The sequence below is a fragment of the Cyanistes caeruleus genome, chromosome 1 (genome assembly GCF_971803275.1).
Source record: "Cyanistes caeruleus chromosome 1, bCyaCae1.hap1.1, whole genome shotgun sequence".
Classification (NCBI taxonomy): Eukaryota; Metazoa; Chordata; class Aves; order Passeriformes; family Paridae; genus Cyanistes; species Cyanistes caeruleus.
Genome location: NC_141701.1, coordinates 127,945,939 through 127,964,105, shown reverse-complemented (window position 1 = coordinate 127,964,105; position 18,167 = coordinate 127,945,939). Strand labels below are relative to the sequence as shown.

The window sequence follows — 18,167 nt, the reverse complement described above, 5'->3', positions numbered from 1 at the left end:
CCTAATGCAAATGCTTTTAACTCCTTTACGAGTCTTCTAGGAATAGATGGTGAGCTTTTGGGAGCCAACTCATTTGAATTCATCCCAGCATCATCACCATTTAGTTACTGCTCAAACAAACAGAAAACCACCACCCCTGTTACCGTCTTGGAGTGGTGGTGGGGGTGTTCACTTGTAAGGGAGGCAGGAGAATAAAAAAAGAGAAGGAAAAGAGACACATGTGTATACACACACACACACAGAGGCCTGGCTTATGGCCTGGTAGTCCTAAAAATGTAGCCTGGATCAACTCATTGTGGTCAAACTGGCGTCTCCGCACAGACCCAGAGCAGGAAAAAAGAAAACCAACAAAAAAAGCTTAGTCTCACAAGACACAAAGTTAAGACAGCCTTAAAATAGAGACAGAGAGAAACAGAAGGGTTAGTTTTAAATCTATCTGTATAGAAACTTGTGCCAATGAAAATACAAAATATGATAATACAAAAACTAAAAGATCAACAGGTTTGACATTTAAAGAACAATCCTATTTCCTTTTGCCTCAAAACCAAAAAAACAAGTCTATTTGTGTTTATACCATTGAAAGTAAATATCCTTTAGGTTTTGGACATGAAGAGAATCTAAACACTTTTACCGAAACTGTGATGTTAGTCTATGCATAAGCTCTCCCATTTTGATATTCAACAGAGCATAAAGCAAAGCAGAGAACACTGTGAATCCAGGAACATGCATATGTGTTGTGAACAAGGGCTGCCATTTCATAGGCTAGATATTGAATTTTACCATCCATATTTGAAGTAGGAAGTCTCTTTTCCTCATTAACAAGAACACAGAGCAAAAGAATCACAAAATATAAACATCTCAGACAGGCATGCATCTAGTATTTGCTGAATGCCTGGATGACACTCCTAGACACTTTATCTTTCCAATGTAAATTACATTTCACCTGCCAAAATGAAGCCCAAGAGGAAGGGACACAAAGTAGAGATGGAGAGAACATGACACATAATAAATAAATAAATAAATGACAAATAAATTTTAACAAGATGTTACTCCTCACCTTTATTACAGAAAACAAGAGAAAAGCAACTTAGGTAACAACAGGAAGAGGCTGACTGTCTCTTTACCTGGCACTGGAAACAAATAATAACATCATGCTGGCTTCTGTTCTTACCTGCCTCTGAGCCTCAGCCAGGTTGTAGGGCAATGTCCCTTCCTCTAGAGGAGCAATTCTTTCAATATCAGCTAATGTCATGCGCCTGAAGAAATTAATTCACATTAGTGTTTGTTTAGAGGCTGGTTTCCAGACCACTAAAAGTTACCTGCACAAGGCCACCACAGTACTCTCCTGCTCCCCAACACAACCTCCCACTCCTTCCAAGTAGTAGAGAAAAGGAAAGAGAGAAGCATAGATAACTCTCCACTTACCCCCGTGGCTCATAAAGATCTGCTAACTGAAACAAGATGTCAACTTCCATGGGTGTAATCTGACCAAATTTCTGGGCTGCCAGAACAAACTCCTCTGCAACAGAATAAAGATACAGAAAATTTAATGAAATCAAACCAATAGAAATAATCCAGAGCACCCCAAAGTTGCACTGTATTTTAATATAAAGTAGAAGACGCTGGTTGGGGAGGGTGAAAGGGGAGTAAGTTACCCAATACAGAAGTGTTCCTGTCACTACATATATGTGTGCTTTAAATGGTCTGTCCTTCATGCAAGTAAGTACAGCTCTCTGGTCTTAAAGCTTAGTGCTACCAGCAGGATTTAGGATATTTGACATACGGTATCAATCAGCTGCAGGTCAGAGGGAAAAATATAAAATAAAAAGCAAACAAAGAAAAACCCCCAAAACAGGAGTCAAGAGATGTGGAACTTTTCATGCGTAGTCCCAGGAGGCCACATTAATGAAACTCTGGTGTTGCACAGGGAATTCTCTATAAAAGTGGTTAGATATAGCAGATAACATCTTGTTCCAAGCTTGTAGATCAGCTTACTATGCCGCCAATACAAGTTTATGGAATTCTTCAACTACCCTTGAAGGTCACTTTAATAGGCTGCCAATTTGGCTGGAGTCCTAGGAAGTTTTTTAAACTTTTAAATATCTTTACATACTTTCCTCACCCTGCCCCCACCACCAGTTTACTAGGACCTTTTTCTGATTGAAACAAAATGAAAAAGCTGGAGGGTGGACTACGACAGGACTGTACAAAACTGAATGGCAAACCAAGGAACGGTAACAAGGCAAGCTTCCCTCCCCCCCACACCAACTGATTTAAAAGCATACAGATGAGGTCTTTCCCTCCATTTAAATACCCAAGGAAACTTCCAGACTGCAAATATTTCTACCAACCCTTAGTGACTTCCACATCTTTTCTATTTCCAGCCAGAGTACTGTAGATCTTTCTAATGAGCTCCATGTTGTTAAGCAGAGAATTAAATCCATTAAAATAGGAAAAGCTGACCTGATGGGAAGTGGTACCTCCAGCAGCCTAGAGTACAGACAGTAAAAGAGGAAAAGAGAAAGGAGATTGTTGTAAGACTAAAAAAAACTTGAAATAGAAGTTTTCAAATAATATTCTTTTACTAGAGTGACCGCAGCACAGACTTGCTTTTTTAAAAAACCTGCAAAATAAAGAACTTTAAACTATGAAAGATTCTTATGTTACTGAAACTAATCATGACCAGAATATAAAACTCTTCCCACCCTACAAACCTAAACAAATACATATGCAGGATTATAACAACATAACCAGTAGTAATTTACAAAGTTCAAGTTTCAGTACTGCTTCAGTTGGAAATGTTTCATAAGTTGGCTCATTTCTAGTAATGAGGAAATCTACTTCTACATGTAAAGCGTATTACTATATAGAAAATTTCAACAAAACCAAAACATATTCTGAAAAAGGTCAACTGAAACCTTTAAACTCAACCTTAAAAATCAAGTCATGGAAAAACAGCAGTAAACTCTAAGACTTATATCAGGCAGTCAAACATAAAGTTTGAACAGTTATGCATTTTCAAATGAGAACTGAGCCTAAACCTTTGTTTTAAAGTGGTGTTGGGTCTGCACACAGAAAAATTATTGGATCAATTCACTACTTAAATTTTAAAATCAATGGTCAAGCAAATTTCTGAAAAAATGATGCATAAGCTTGCCAAAATTTAACTGACCTTGAGGAATAATCAAAAATCTTATCTGATGTTCTCTGTGAAAGAGAATATGACCCAGGAAGGCTGGTAACAAGATTGTGAGGGAACCATGGAAGAAAGTACCAGATATCACTGTCAGTCCCTAAATCTTCTGGATATGCTTTTTGCTTCATGCATCTTCTAATAGTCTCATTAGAGCTTGGACTCCTCATCACTTCACGCATCTCTCTGAAATTCTCCCTTGCAACTCAAAGCAGAACAGACTTTTAAGCAGATCGTCAAACCTGAATATGGCCAAGCTTTGGATTACTTGGGATGTGCTGTTACAAGTTCTCAAAATTATAAACCGAGGTCAAAACTAAATGCACCTCTTTTCTTTAGTGAAATTGCAGAATTGCAGTATTTAATTCAGTTTATGCACTCCAAACTTAGACAAAACACACAGTGAAGTGTAACAACTATCAGTCAAGACATATTGAATGTCCTAGGTTGATGTTCCAGTTCACACACTGTCCCCAAGTTCTTGGATATTACACTCAGGAGCTTATAATTTACAATACAAAGCAGTTTCTTTGAGGAGGATGTCCTAACTGGGATATAATGGCATTCAAAAATATTTGACACAGTCTCCTATGATGGAATGGCTGGAAAAAGGCAAGCTCTACATTTTTAGGCCATTACTAAGGTCCATCAACATGCTTTGTCTTTTGTCTCTGGAAACCAAGAACATTGAGGATTTATATTCAACAATCAGAGTTAATCTTCACATGTGTAGATAATAACCGCTAGACGTCACAACACGCATCCTCAAGCTGGATTACGTGTCATGTAGTGGTCAAGGTACAAAAGGAACCCCACATCTGCATCCCAGGTCTGCCAGCTGGGATACCACAACTACTCACAGCTACTAGACATTCTTCTACAAATGGTGTCAGCATGTGTGGCCGGATAGTGACCATAATGTCCCTGAAGTCCATAGCTGTAACTCTTCCAGACTGAGCATTGTCTCTCTGTACAAAGGCTTGTTTTGCATGTTCTAATTGTATCTCCTGAAAATGGGGGAAAAAAAGCAGTTAGGTTAAAAATAATCACATTTAATATAAGTAATGCAATCCTACAAGACTCTCATACCTAACAAAATACAACTATGTCTAATTTTAATTGGCTGTTGTATGTATATTTTATGCAAATTTTAGGCTTTTCTATTCAGCCTTTCCTATGGTCTCTATCACTGACCTTAACACCTAGGACAACATCATGATTTCTTTGCTGTCTGGACATTATGACATGCAACTCCTTTAATTGAGAAACGGAGAACACATACCAACACACCAGTGCAAGTAATCTCCCACTCATGAACACTAAAGTTTTCCATGATGTGCATTATCCAGTTTATTGCCTGTGTCACAGCAGGTCAAAATACTTTCTGTAAAAGCACTCACTACTCCCCAAATGAGGACAATGAAATCATCAGAGATTTCCATGTAGACACCTACTAATCTGAAAAGAATTCCCTCAAAGTGCTCGTTAAAACATAAAAAGACGCCAGCAGTTTAATTTAGAACTCCTTGTATCATGACTGATTAAATATCAGTTATCAGTATTTCAGTAGTAGAAACAGGCATAAACATTATCTGATACAACTACCTGATAAGCTCATTTTGTGATTCAAATGTACTACTGAGAGAAAAGAGGAGTAAAAAGGTATATAATCTCTCAAAGTTGTATCTTTTCTTACTGTGACCTTCACACTTTCTTCTTAAATTACTGTTAGACTACTTTCTTTTTTTTGGCATTTAAAAGGAACAACCCTGCACAGAGTGTAACTGGATATTACTTATGAATTTTTGTTCAGTTCTGCAGGTTTGTAAAGAAAGAAATACCTTTGGCGATGCAGTTAAGACTTCCCAACCTGTATTTTTTAGTTGAATGGAGGTACACAAATCATTGCCATGTATTCCCTTTAAGTTTCAAGGATTATAAAAACTTCTTCACTGGAAAAATAGTGCTTATTCTGAATACGTATTCATAGTCAGTTATTAAGAAAATAGAATCAGAATAGAACTATGTCAGCAATACTAAGCAAGTCTTGCTGTGGACCATGACACTATCCAACGATTTCCATTGTATTTGCAAATACGTGCCTTAAAATACATACTAATTCAAGACTTGAGTTAGTCAAGAATCACCATCATGAAGTAATCACCGTAAATATGATTTCCTGTAAGTTGATATTTGTCTGACAGCAGCATTCAAGTAAATAAAGAGTGAAGGGAAAAAGGCAAATTTAGATGGAGTAGGATCAGACTTGCCAGAGGCCTGCAGATACCATCCCTCCCTCCTTCTATTTACTCAGTTCACACTGCCACTCAAACCATGCTTGTCTTTCTACTTCAGCCTTCTGACTTCGCCAGTTTTGGTCCTAATTTCTAATTACAGCACTGTACCCTGTGTGATGAAAACCTCCTAATGTATTAGGCAGAGGAAGGAAAGGGGTGGAGGTAAGAGTGATCAATGCTTCATTCCAGAAATAATCTGAATTTTCTTCTTTTGATGGGAAATGCTTGTGGGGGTTATAATTTGAAGTGGTACAATTTCAGTTCAGCCACATTTTCTTTACATTACAGACCCCTATGTTGAAGTGCTACAATTCAGCAATAATACTCACTCTGGCTGGATGCAGCCACGCAAGTTCTTACTTCACTCCAATTGAGACTATAATTTCAACAGAAATTTGGAAGGAAGCAATTTTGGAAGGTTTATGGTGAGATGAGCACAAAAACTCAAAATGACTTCATCAGCTTGAGGCAGGCAACTACTTGGGAGGCAGAGAGCTCTACAGAGGAGTTAAGTACAATAAAGCTTGTATCCTAAATACTCATCACCTAGCAGGTAGAAACGTATGAACAAATGAACAAAAATGCTTGTCATTAAATGGAAGTACCACCAGAGAAAAAATGAACTCTATTTAGCGAAGGATTATGTGGGAAACAGTGAATATTGCTTTCTTCTCCTTCTCTCATTCAATTTGTTTTAACCACTGCAACTGCTGGCAGTGTTTCATTGGCAGAATCCAGCACTAAAATGCAGTAAGAAAACCTGGACACCACTTGCATAAATCCAATCTGTTCCTGTCTGTGTACATCCATCAGTGAGTTTGGAGGTATTAGAGATATTATACCATTGGTGCAACCCTGACTGACAGTGATGTCTTAGCCACGGAACAAAGCAGGGCTCATGCTCCAAAGAGGTGCATCTAGTGCATGTTTCTTGTCATCACCCAGCTAACTGCAAAAAGGCTGCTAGCACTATAGCTGAGAACAAGGCACAACATCCCATCCTCTCATTGCTAACGTGATTCTTTGCAATTTTCTTGGTAAACTGGAACCCACTGGAGAGAATTAACCCACTTGGTTAAACACATTGTCAAGGTCTTGGTGCTTCCATTTATGCAACTTCTTGTCAGCCAGAAAAGAGCCATTTAGCTGTAGACAGACAGCAAGACAAAGCTGTGAAAATGTCTGAATGGGATGATGTCAGTCTTCTGAAACTCCCTATTCACACCTCCTCCTTAGTTCAGAGACTAAGTTCCAGTTCAAAATGGTTTATGCATACTGCACATAGATAAAGAAGACCGGCCTCAGAAAGGTAGAGACTTTTTAGGACGCAGTTATTTTGAGCAGTGCTACACATTTTTCAGTTACACCAAGAAGAAAGAAGCACAGGAATCTTCAGTCACAAGACATTCCCAATCCATGATCATGGATGGCAGCAGTATGGCACACAAAAACACGCAATCACATGACAACAAACAATCTCAGAACTGAATTCCAGACAGACCTAAAATCTGTCACAAACAAACCAGACGTATCACCCTTCTGATCACTGCACAGTGCATATCAATGCCATAAACTCCTTAAAGTGTTCACCTCAAAAGAAAGGCTATCCATTCCCTCAGCCTCCATGCCTGAAAGCTGAGACAACTCACAGCATAAGTAACTATGCTTCAAAATGAGTTCAGTAGCTACTGGCAATTTATCAGGAAATTCTTCATGAGATGTTTGTAACATATGTTGTGTATATGCAGCTAATTTAAAAAGTATCAGCCTAAAAATAAACTGAAGAACAATAAAGCAAAGTTGTAGTCTTCAGAGATGCTATCTGACTTGCAATAATTTTATTATTTTATTTATAGTTAAAAGTTTTATTTCACTCCCATATTATTTTACCTAGACAGACTAAAATTTAAAGAAATACAATCCTCATTACTTTGCAATACAAATTACACATCCTAAAGAACCTTCTCCAACTAGACTTTCTGTAAACTTAGATATACATAGAAAACAAGCATCTTCCTTGATGCTAGAAGTCCAGAATTCCCTCAGGTAGCATAAGACTTTGTGAAAAATTAATTCATACATCATGGCAGGCATGCTGGCACCAGAATTCTAATGAAATTATTTCTCATCTAGAGATTTTACCTCAGCTTTCACTTACAGCTCATTAAAAGCTTCTTTACCTTCCACTTAGATAAAAATTTATGTTTGTATTCCATCCCAATGGATCTACAAGTCATCAGATACAACACAATCTTTGCCACTGGAGTAGATCCCAAGGTTCAATTATAGAGAGTACTACTTCATCAGCTAACATTCTGGGCATAAATAAATTCCCAGACAATGCAGAAATGGTTTTACCAGACCCACACATTATGCTTATGTTAAAATGAATTGTGTGGAATAGATTTTACATGCTGAGAAAGGGGCTGATGTTGCTCTTCATAAGGCAGACTTGCCACTTAAGTGATGATGGAACATGACCATATCCAAACAGATACATATGATGGATATATAGCATAGATAGATGAGCTAATTTTAAGCTAGCAAATGAGCAGGGTAAAACAACACACCTTGAGCTCTAGCTTGATGCAAATAGATTGTTAACTGTATTAAAGCCAAGGGGTTTGGAGGCTATCCTTTCAGGCATCTCTGTTATTGTAGACAGAAAAAGTGCTGGTAGGATATAAATATTCAGAATCCCATATAAATACTTAATATTTAAAGCCACAAGAGATCCATCTTGTGCATGGATAAAATATACTAATGTTATTTCCCAACTACCTTGAGCTTTGCCAGAAGTGATGATTAGTCCAAATGCTGCAACAGATAATGATCATGGAACAAGTTTATGTGACATAATAGGACCCAATGTAAAGGAATTTGAATCTAGCTAGATTATTCCATTAGAAGTTGCAAATTGCATTGTACTTACAAAGCAGTACCTGAAGCACCTTACAGAACCATCTGGTCCACGTTAAGGGTAATGTAAAGTGCATTCACACATAAGGAATGCAGAAAGGTAATTTGGTATCCACTACGGTCTCCTGCTGTCTAAGGTCCAAGGTCTAGACATCAGACCAAAAGGAGTGACTCATGCACAGGCAGAATGTGAGAAGGAAAGGTTGTGTACCAAAGGTTACAAAGCTTAAAGGAAGATTTCCATCTCCACTTTGTGCTGAGAGCCATTTCTGTGCCCAAACTTCAGCTTCTGTAATACAATGCTGCAAGGCAAGAATTGGCAGGGAAACTTACGTGATTCAAGGATTTACAGTTCTAGTAAGTGGGTAAACAGATGTACTCAACTACTCTGACTGACTGAGCATCCTAATAGATTGTACAGATAATAGGCAGCTTCAACAGTCTTAGGACAATTAATTTATTTGAAAGTCCTTCTGCCTGCGTCAGCGCCGAGAGCATCTTTATCAGCAGCATTAGAACTTTTCCTGAATGCATCTCACCTCTCCAGAGACACCCAGAATTGCCATCCTCATTCTCCTGATTTATGCTCTTCCATGTTTCTGACCTATAAGGATCATCACTAAAAGGGCTGGCTGGTTCATTAGGACCACCAACATCTTCCAACACAACCGATTATCCCCACAGCATCATCCCTCCACAAGACGAGAAAGCCTAATAGCTAGGACTAATCTCCAAAGTTAGGAAACTCCTGCCTCAGTGCTTGCTTTTCCTAATTCAAGTTAAAACCACAAAAAAAACCACAAAGAAAGAATTCAAATATTCCAAATATCCAGTCTTAACATTACAAGTTCTTTTTAGGTCTATGACTCTAACCTCTCTTAACCTCTCACTACAATCCTCTACACATACCCTTTTCTTTTTTTTCCAATGGTGAGAAAAGTGTCATATTTTCACTCTGAGTCTTTCTAAAGGTTTTTCTCAGATCTCTAAGCAAATACACAGATGAGGCAAAGAAGTCTGGTAGCTCATTAAAACGGTGACTTTAAACCACCAAAATCAGGATTCATTTCCGAGGCTTATTCTGTAGTTGGAAGGAGATACCAGAACACATTGCCAGAGGCATTTTTTCCTAATCAAGTAGCACATTTGCTTTTTCATTGAAGAGAGGTTCTGATTCCTGTTTCTGTCACAAAACTGGTTTATGTCTTAGCTACTTTGGAGTTACAATAGTCAATACAAAGCCTAAGGGAATATGATTTAATCATGTGATACCTGACGTCCTCTTCATACAAAGTTAATTAGGCTCTGTTCTACGAAGTCAATTTGAAACATTTGTCTCAATAGCATTATCTTAATTATTCCTCATCAAAATGATACCACCTCCTACTGTGAACTAACATACTTGTGTAAACAAGAAAAAAAGAAACCTTACCGTCTTGAAGCAGGTTCCCATTTTGAAACTCTCTAGTGTAAATACTAATACAGGCATTAAGTATTCAGGAGGAATACAGATAAGAAACTCACGTGTTTCACCTCTTTTCCTACTGAAGCCTATTTTTAACAGTACTGCTGAAATACAGATAATTGGCTTATTTTTTTATTAGCATAATACTTTACTTCCTGTAACAAAGTACCCAAAAGTATGAATAGCCAAGAATTCCTTGTAAAAAGTGGAATTTTATTCTTTATATGCTACAAGCAAATTTTCCCTAAGATAAGCTTAATTCAAAAAGATCAAAAGTAAAGTGTGTGGAAATGGCTTGTAACAAATATTACTGGATATCAGCTCGGAATTAAATATTAAATACAGAAGTACTTTGTAATACGAGTCTGGCAAGTTGAGTCTAAAATGTTCAATACTGTTATTTAACATTCTTTAACTTGTAGATTTAAAAATACGGGAGATTTTCAGACACTGAAGTCAAGGCTTTTAATTTCATGTCTGTCCATGCAACAGTGTAGAAAAAAATCACCTTCTGCATACAGGTGAAAAAAGCAAAGGGGAAGGAAAGAAAACCCCAGCTGGCCTGAACCAGCAGTTTTAACAATAGCATATCCTATTTATCAACATACTATACAATTCCAGCACTCTGACTGTAAAAGCCTACACTTGGTATGTATTTCAACTTTGCTACCACCATGGTATTTCACAAGCTTGCAAATACTTTGATTCTTGCATTCCTCTTATTACTCTTAACAAACCATACTGTATTAGACCCACCAGTAAGAACTGAGTGAACTCCGCGTATGTTAGGTGTCTTTTTCTATCCTTTCCAAAATGCAGCTGTACAAATTCTGAATTCCAGTTAAAAGGAATGTGCTGATGAATCGTGGTCTGGCCAAAAACTTGTTTAGCATCCTCTGGGAAGAAAAGAAAAACATTAATTTAGTAATAAAATAACAATAGAGACAAACATATAAACAAGTATGATATTTTATAACAGGAAAGTAATACTGTTCATATCAATTAGTAACATACTGCAAAGCAAACCTAATGTTTGTTTTTTACCCAAATCATCACCCTCTCAACTAGCTTCTGAATAATATTTTTATTTGTTAAGTTTTATATGCACAGCATTTAATTAAAAGAAAGATATTTCAAGTTTCAAATTCAAACAAGGGAAGATTAAAATTAAAAGACAACTTATAAAAAGATGACTAAGGCAAACTAAGGCATAATCTTTTCAAGTTGCTAATAATGAAAGTTTTGTGTCACTATAATTCATGTGTTTGAATTTTTCCCAGCGTTCTCCACATTCAAACAAATCAATGACAAAAATACCATTATTTCAAGATCCACTTTTCTGGAGTTACTTATGGACCACTGAAAAGCAGGACAGGGGATGGGGGGAAACACGGCAGGCAGGAAAAACAATTTATCACCAGCACTATGCGGATCTTAAACCTAAATCTCTTCTACAAGGAGGGGGGCAGCATGACAAGTAAATGTCACACCTAAATACAAGCTTCATATTTAGTAGTCACAACTGGGCCACAGTTTACTAAACACTTGGCAGACTGGTAATACACAGCAGTTTCTGTGAAGAAGCAACTATCTGATACACGATCAGTAGTAAGGATCATACGTTTCTGCAACTACTGACAGCATCACTGTGAGCAATGAAAACAGCAATGAGATCTGAGCAAGTACTTGTCTCAAAGGACAGAGCCCAATTCGAGTTTTGTCTCAGCCAAAAGAATAGGGCAAAGCCTCTGAAGACAAGCTCAAGGCCAGAGGTTCCCAGCTGCTATATGCCTTCCTAATTGCTCTATGACTCTTCCAGCAACTCAAGCCAAGAGCCAGTTTTTGTCTGCTGTGAGTTCCTGGGAGCATGGAGAGATGGTTCCCAGGAGTCACTCCCTACCCACAGGCTGGGCCAGGAGCTGGTCTGCTCCCTTCACGCTTTGTGGAAGAAAGACCAGGAGTCGAAACCACGAGCTCCTGTCTGTCTCTGTGAGCAGCAGAGCTGTAAGCCAATTCCCAAGCCTGGCTGGTGCCTGGGGTTGAGGAAATCAGCACAGCTTAGTGCTTGCCTGTGTTCAGAACAAGCTGGGAGTCACCCCACTGGAGCCAGCCTCTGCCTGCCAGGCAGTACTGGGAGCCACCTTCCATTCCACTGCCACAAGCAAAGGTGGGAGCTGACTCCTCGGGGCGATGAGGCTGTGTCTCCTGTGCATGCTGAGTTCCAGCTTCTGGTTCAGTCCATGCCAGGCAGGCACAGCAGCTCTTCTGACCTGGGGAAATCCAACCAGAGTGGAATCCCCTCTTTTAGGCAAGGAAGCAGGAAAAAGTGAGAATGAAGTGGCACCATTGAGAGCCAGGAAGATGTCAGGAAGAGCCCAAGTAAATGAAGAATAAAGACACAGAAAGAAACAGTCACAAAGAGATGAAAGGGGCAGGTGTCCTGCTGCACTGACCCAAAAGCCCTGCAGATGGTATTATCCACAAGAATACTTATTCTAAAGCAAGAAGGCTTCACAAAGAAAGCAGAAATGAAAATGCAGACTTCTTCCTATCTCACAACCCAGTCTGTAGTTTCAGCTTTAAAAACACAGCACCCACTGATCCCATGAAATCAGTGGTGAAAGAGCAAGTTGGATTTAACTTACAAACAGAAAGACTAGCTCCAGTTAACCTCAGATTCATAAAATTCATAACTCCAAGTCCTAATGTCCTATGAGAATTTTCTCCAAGCAAAGTCAAGGCCCCCAGGACAGCCCCATTGTTCATTCATGTCTCAAGCTCCATCACAGCCAGGCTGGATCTTGTCTGCCAGCATTCTCCAGGAGGAAAAATTCTCAAGGCGGAGGGAGAGAAAGTCTGTTGGTTCAGGGTGAGGTCCTATCCCTCCATGTAAAGTCTTCCATCTAGGGTGCTTTGTACCAACACAGCTCAAGGCACCTGGCCACATGTCACTGGAGATCACATTTATCAAGTCCCTGCTTTCTGCCAGTCTTTCTTCAAAGAAAGCAACCAGCAGGAAAAAGACAACCTGAATTGCCTGCATACAAGAGGATAGAAAGGTTGTCTCTTTCTGGCAGTGACCACTGCTTTTCCAGAGAAATAAAGACATTCACAGAGAAGTCAGATGTTCATCTGCTTCCTCTTTCCCTATCATCCCACCTCCAGAATTTCCCCACAGCAAGCAATTGAGCCTGTGTGAATGAAATTAGGACCAAATCATCATTTACCAAAAGCTATGTTTGACTGGACGCCAGACTTGCCTTAGAGAAAAAAGGCACATTCTTACCTGATGCTAGGTAAGACATAGCAGACACTTAGCTAGCATAAAATGAGTCTCAATTTTGTTTTGATAGGGCAAGGCTCCACACAATTCTTACTTCATATTGTTAGCACATGAAAGCTGCAGAGTCTCCTTTGAATATGCCCCTGTCATTTTATTTTAATTTATTATCATACTTTAGCCAACTTGAAGGAACAATGTATCCTGCTCCCCCAGCTCTGTGCCCTGTAAACTCTCCTTGGCTGGAGCCCAAAATTAAAATTCCATCTCAAGAAAATGAAACATACAATCATAGAATGGTTTGGGTTGAAATAGACCTTAAAGACCTTCTAGCTTCAATGGCCCTGTCATGGGCAGGGACACCCTTCACTAGACCCAAGTTTTTCAAAGCTTCATCCAACCTGGCCTTGAACAATTCCAGGCGTGGAGGGAGCATCCACAACTTCTCTGGGCTACCTGTTACAGTGTCTCAACACCCTCATAGTAAAGAATTTCTTCCATAAACCTAAATCTACTCTCTTTCAGTTTAAAACCATTCCCCCTTGTCCTATCTTGTAGGCTCTCTTTAGGCACTGGAAGGCTGCAATTAGGTCACCTCAAAGCCTCTTCTTCAGGCTGAACAAGCTTAATTATCTCCACTTTTCATCAGAAGAGAGGTGCTCCATCCCTTTAATCATGGGTTTCCTCCTCTGGACTTGTTCCAACAGCTCCATGTCCTTCCTGTGCTGGGGACCCCAGAGCTGGATGCAGTGTTCCAGGTGGGATCTCACCAGGGCAGAGCAGAACAGAGCGGAGCAGAGGGGCAGAATCCCCTCCCTCACCCTAGTGGCCACGCTGCTTTTGGGGCAGCCCAGGACACATTTGGTTTTCTGGGCTGCAAGGGCACATTACCAAGACATGCCCAAACATCAAGAAGTGAAAAGAATGGTATCTTCAGACTAAATACAATGTTTAATTATTGGCATTACAAAAGGCAAAGGAACACACAGCAATGAAAGTGAAAACCTCATCAAGCCAATTAGGAATATAATAAGGTCTCTATCCAGACCATTTGCATTCCCTTGCCTGTTTTAGACATTAAAGGCCACAAGCATGTCTTAGAAGTTCATCTAAGAACAAACATCTCTCTAAACAGCCCAAGTTAAAGAAGTGCACTTAATTTTTCCTATGACCTGGAAAACACAGACAAGCACATTAGTGTAGATACAATAAGAAAACCCACACAACTTGATCTTTTCACAATCATACTGTATATTGATGTCAATATGACTTGGCAACTACTACCAGATGCTTTTCTGACAGAAAATGTTGGATTATACAGTGCAGGCAGCTGACTGGAAGATTGCCTACTGTGCTTCTACTGATTCATTGATGGCATGAGACATGGTATCCTCTTTACCACTGCCTTTTTACACATACCCCATAATTCTTTTTTTGCAACCATTTATGGTGCACAAACTCCTATGCCCAGTAAATAGTCCTCTTCCTCTTCCCTTGCTAGGTCTCATTACCCATTCATCTACCACATCACTGACTCAAGTCTCATATGTAGGCAGATTGCCCAATTCAGACATTAAAAACCATTCATGCTACATGAAAAATCTGAAGTGTTTTAGCTTGTGATTTAACCATCAAAAAGTATCCAGTTATGTACCAGAACTTACTCCAAATTATTGCTCAGTTCTAACAGGGTCATCTCCTAATCATCTAAGTCCAGTATTAAAATAAAAAATGGACAATGAAAAAAAATGTAGTTTTGCTTTAAACCTACAGTTGGAAGTTCTGCAGCTATCCACAAATCACTTAACTAAACACAGCAAAACACAGAGAAGCTGAGGTGTGTTTCAGTAGCTAGGAGTTACTATGTCTGTTTAGACTTTTTTTTAAAGGAACCCATTTCACAGCTACAGATTAATTTGTAATGGAAAGGATATCTGGATTTTGTGGAGTCCAGCCACCAGGCAAAGAAAGTCCAACCAGAAGAGGTTGCTCAGGGCCATGGCCAGATGAGGTTCGAATACCCCCTCATGAATTTCTGACTCAGGATGTCCGGTAAGGGAACACTGAAATCCCAGAAGGTCATAATCAGTGGCACAGGGTACAGAATCACTACTGGCGTTCCCCAAGGTTCAATACTGGGCCCAGTACTGTTTAATCAGGAAGTTCCACCTGAACATGAGGAAGAACTTTACTCTGTGGGTGTCTGAGCACTGAAGCAGATTGCCCAGAGAGGCTGCAGTCTTCCTCACGGGAGACACTCAAAAACCATGTGGACAGAATCCTGCGCCATGTGCTCTGGGATGACCATGCTTGAGCAAGGTTGGACCAGATGACTCCCTGTGGTCCCTTCCAACCTGACCCAAACTGTGATCCTGCAAATATCTCCAACAACAGAGATTCCACTACCTCTCTGGGCAACTGGGCTTTGATCCTAAACAAGTATTTAATCAAAATATCTGGTAAATGGAAGCTTTAAAATCCAGGTCAGAATACTGCTTAATTGCTTTAGCTTTAAAAAAGCAAAATGTTAATGCTTCAATGTCAAGAGCCATAACAGCACAAAATCAATCTAAAGCCAGCAAAAAATACAACCATTTGTGTGTTTGCATTATTTGAACCAGAGTTGTCAGAAAGCAAAACAAACAATTGGCTGAAGATTTTAAACACTCATTTTCAGAAATCTATGCAGTCACTGTTATCAACCTTTTAAAAAATTCAACTTTGAAACTCAATTTTAAAATAAATTGCAAGGTCCTAAAACAAATAATTGTTTGTTCCTCCATGGTCTCTAACTAAAAAATAGCTACCTTGCCATTCATTTCTGATCACTGCATGAAAGAGTTGTTTTATTTTCCCTCCAGGTGATCTGCCTGCTGATTTACAGTGGGGATTTTTTGTCCTTTAAGTCTTGGGGACCTTCTTCTCCGCAGTGTACTGATAGGTATGTTTAAATGCTTATTGCACAAATAAACATGCTGCATTCATATTTTCATTCCTATGACATTCCATCTCCTGTGATTAAGAAGTAAAATGAAGCATGCTTTGGAATAACTACAGACACTCTTGATGCAACAAGGACCACCAATACTGTCCAAGTGAAATTTGGATTTATAAATTTTAGACTTTAAAGGAAAACTATGAAAGTAATTATTCCACTGTATTTTGTATCTAAGGGAAGTCACTTAATAAAACAAGCTACTAAAATCTTTACTGGGTATAGTCCGTACGTATCTGACATATTAAATCTGAAATTCTTTCCAACTATTTATTTTGCAAGTATATTTTTCAAATGTATTTTGCAAATATATTTTTCACATGCTGTCATCATTAAGCTCAGTGAAATTAACAGTCTCAACAGAATCTCAAAAATTTCATGATCATCTACAAAAATCCACTGATCTTACAAAACAGTCATCAACATTTTTTCAGAAAACTTGTCATCCTCAGCTCTATTTTATATAAAATCCATGGATTTTATATATCTTATTCCTTTACAAAATTAAATTATATGAACTATTATTTGAACTATTTTCTATAGTATAGAAAACATGCACCAAAGCTCCGGGCCTTGAGAAAAAATGGTATTACCCTGATGATATCTGTAATAGCAACTTCTGTAAAGAACATGAACTACCTACCTCTTACAAAGAAGAAAACAACTTTGTTTTGATGAGAGTAGCTGTTTCAATGTCATGGGTAGGATACCCCAGCACCTTACCAACCACCTGACCTCCAGTTCAGAGGAGATGACAACAGAATGACTTCCACAGGCTTTGGTTCTCACTAACCACTTGAAACAATTGCACATTTTTCATAAGCCTCATGATCCTGAGTACACTACCAGATTCTGCAACTTCTTCCCTATGACAACTTCTTCCTCATGCACGAGCATGAAGGATATGGGTCCAGGCATAACATTGCAGTAGGAAGAGCTGGAAGAAGCTTCATCTCAGGTCTTAATCTCTCTGGATGAGGTATGCTGTAGGGAGGCCTATACCTCAGTGACCCCAAACCCCCTGATTTAACTTCCCAGCCTTATCTTAGACCTGCCTCATGCCTATGGACATGTCTGGCTCACTTTTGGTCACTTGTCACCAGACTTGCTTTTCTGTCCGTGCTCAGGTAGCATGGGACTGCGTCCCCAGTCAGTGAACGCTGGGCCCAGGAATCAGCCTCTTTCACATCAGGGTTGTCAGTCTGGTGGACCAGACAGCTCCTGCTGCTCCTGGACACAGAAAAATCACAGAACAGCAGAATATCCTGAATTGGATGGGACTCACAGCAAACACTGAAGTCCATCTTCTGGCCTGGGACAGAGAAACCCCAAGAACCACCCACACCACGAGCCTGAGAACATTGTTCAAATACTTCTTGAACTCTGCCAGGCTTGGTGCTGTGACACTTCCCTGGGAAACCTAATCCAGTGCCCAACCACCCTCAGGGTGAAGAATCTTTCTCTATTATCTAACCTAAATCTCTCCTGATGCAGGTTCATGCAATTCCCTCAGGTCCTATGGTTCTCCAGCTCAGGGCACTGTGACCCCCTTAGCCCATCATCCATGTTGAAGACAACAGCAAATAAAGTGCTGAACATCTCTGCCTTGTCTACATCCCTGTTTGTCAAGTGATCATTCTCATCACGTAATGAGACAATGTTATTTCTGGACTCATATTTTATTTTATTTTGTCCCACACATTTTTGGCCAGTTTCAACTCCAGTTGAGCTTAGGCCACATGAATTTTCTCTGTAGAATATACTTTCTTTTTTTTGCCTTAGCTCCAAAGCAGATCCTTGCTCTGCCAAGCTGGCCTTCTGCCAGCCTGGTTTTACTTATGACATTTTGGAAGAGCAATAAACTTGTATAAAAGCATGTATAAAGAGACAGTTGTGTACATATATATTTATATATCTATGTCAGAAATAATCAAGTAATAATTCTATGTATTATCTTCTTTTACTGGAATTGTTGGGATTTATCCAAGATTGGTTTGGTTTATTTTTGTTTGGTGGGT

General features: G+C 39.2%; 1 protein-coding gene across 5 annotated transcripts in view; it reads right to left on the bottom strand.

The window, feature by feature from the left end:
- Positions 1-18,167, bottom strand: part of SLC25A13 (solute carrier family 25 member 13) — a 101,745-nt gene that overhangs the window by 38,114 nt on the left and 45,464 nt on the right. For all 5 annotated transcript variants that reach the window (XM_086856781.1, XM_086856770.1, XM_086856791.1 and 2 more), the window contains 5 exons: positions 10,631-10,770; positions 4,054-4,200; positions 2,352-2,490; positions 1,426-1,519; positions 1,172-1,256 (listed from right to left, as the gene is read on the bottom strand). In XM_086856781.1, coding sequence (XP_086712907.1) covers positions 1,172-1,256; positions 1,426-1,519; positions 2,352-2,490; positions 4,054-4,200; positions 10,631-10,770 — 605 coding nt within the window. The remainder of the gene's footprint in view (positions 1-1,171; positions 1,257-1,425; positions 1,520-2,351; positions 2,491-4,053; positions 4,201-10,630; positions 10,771-18,167) is intronic.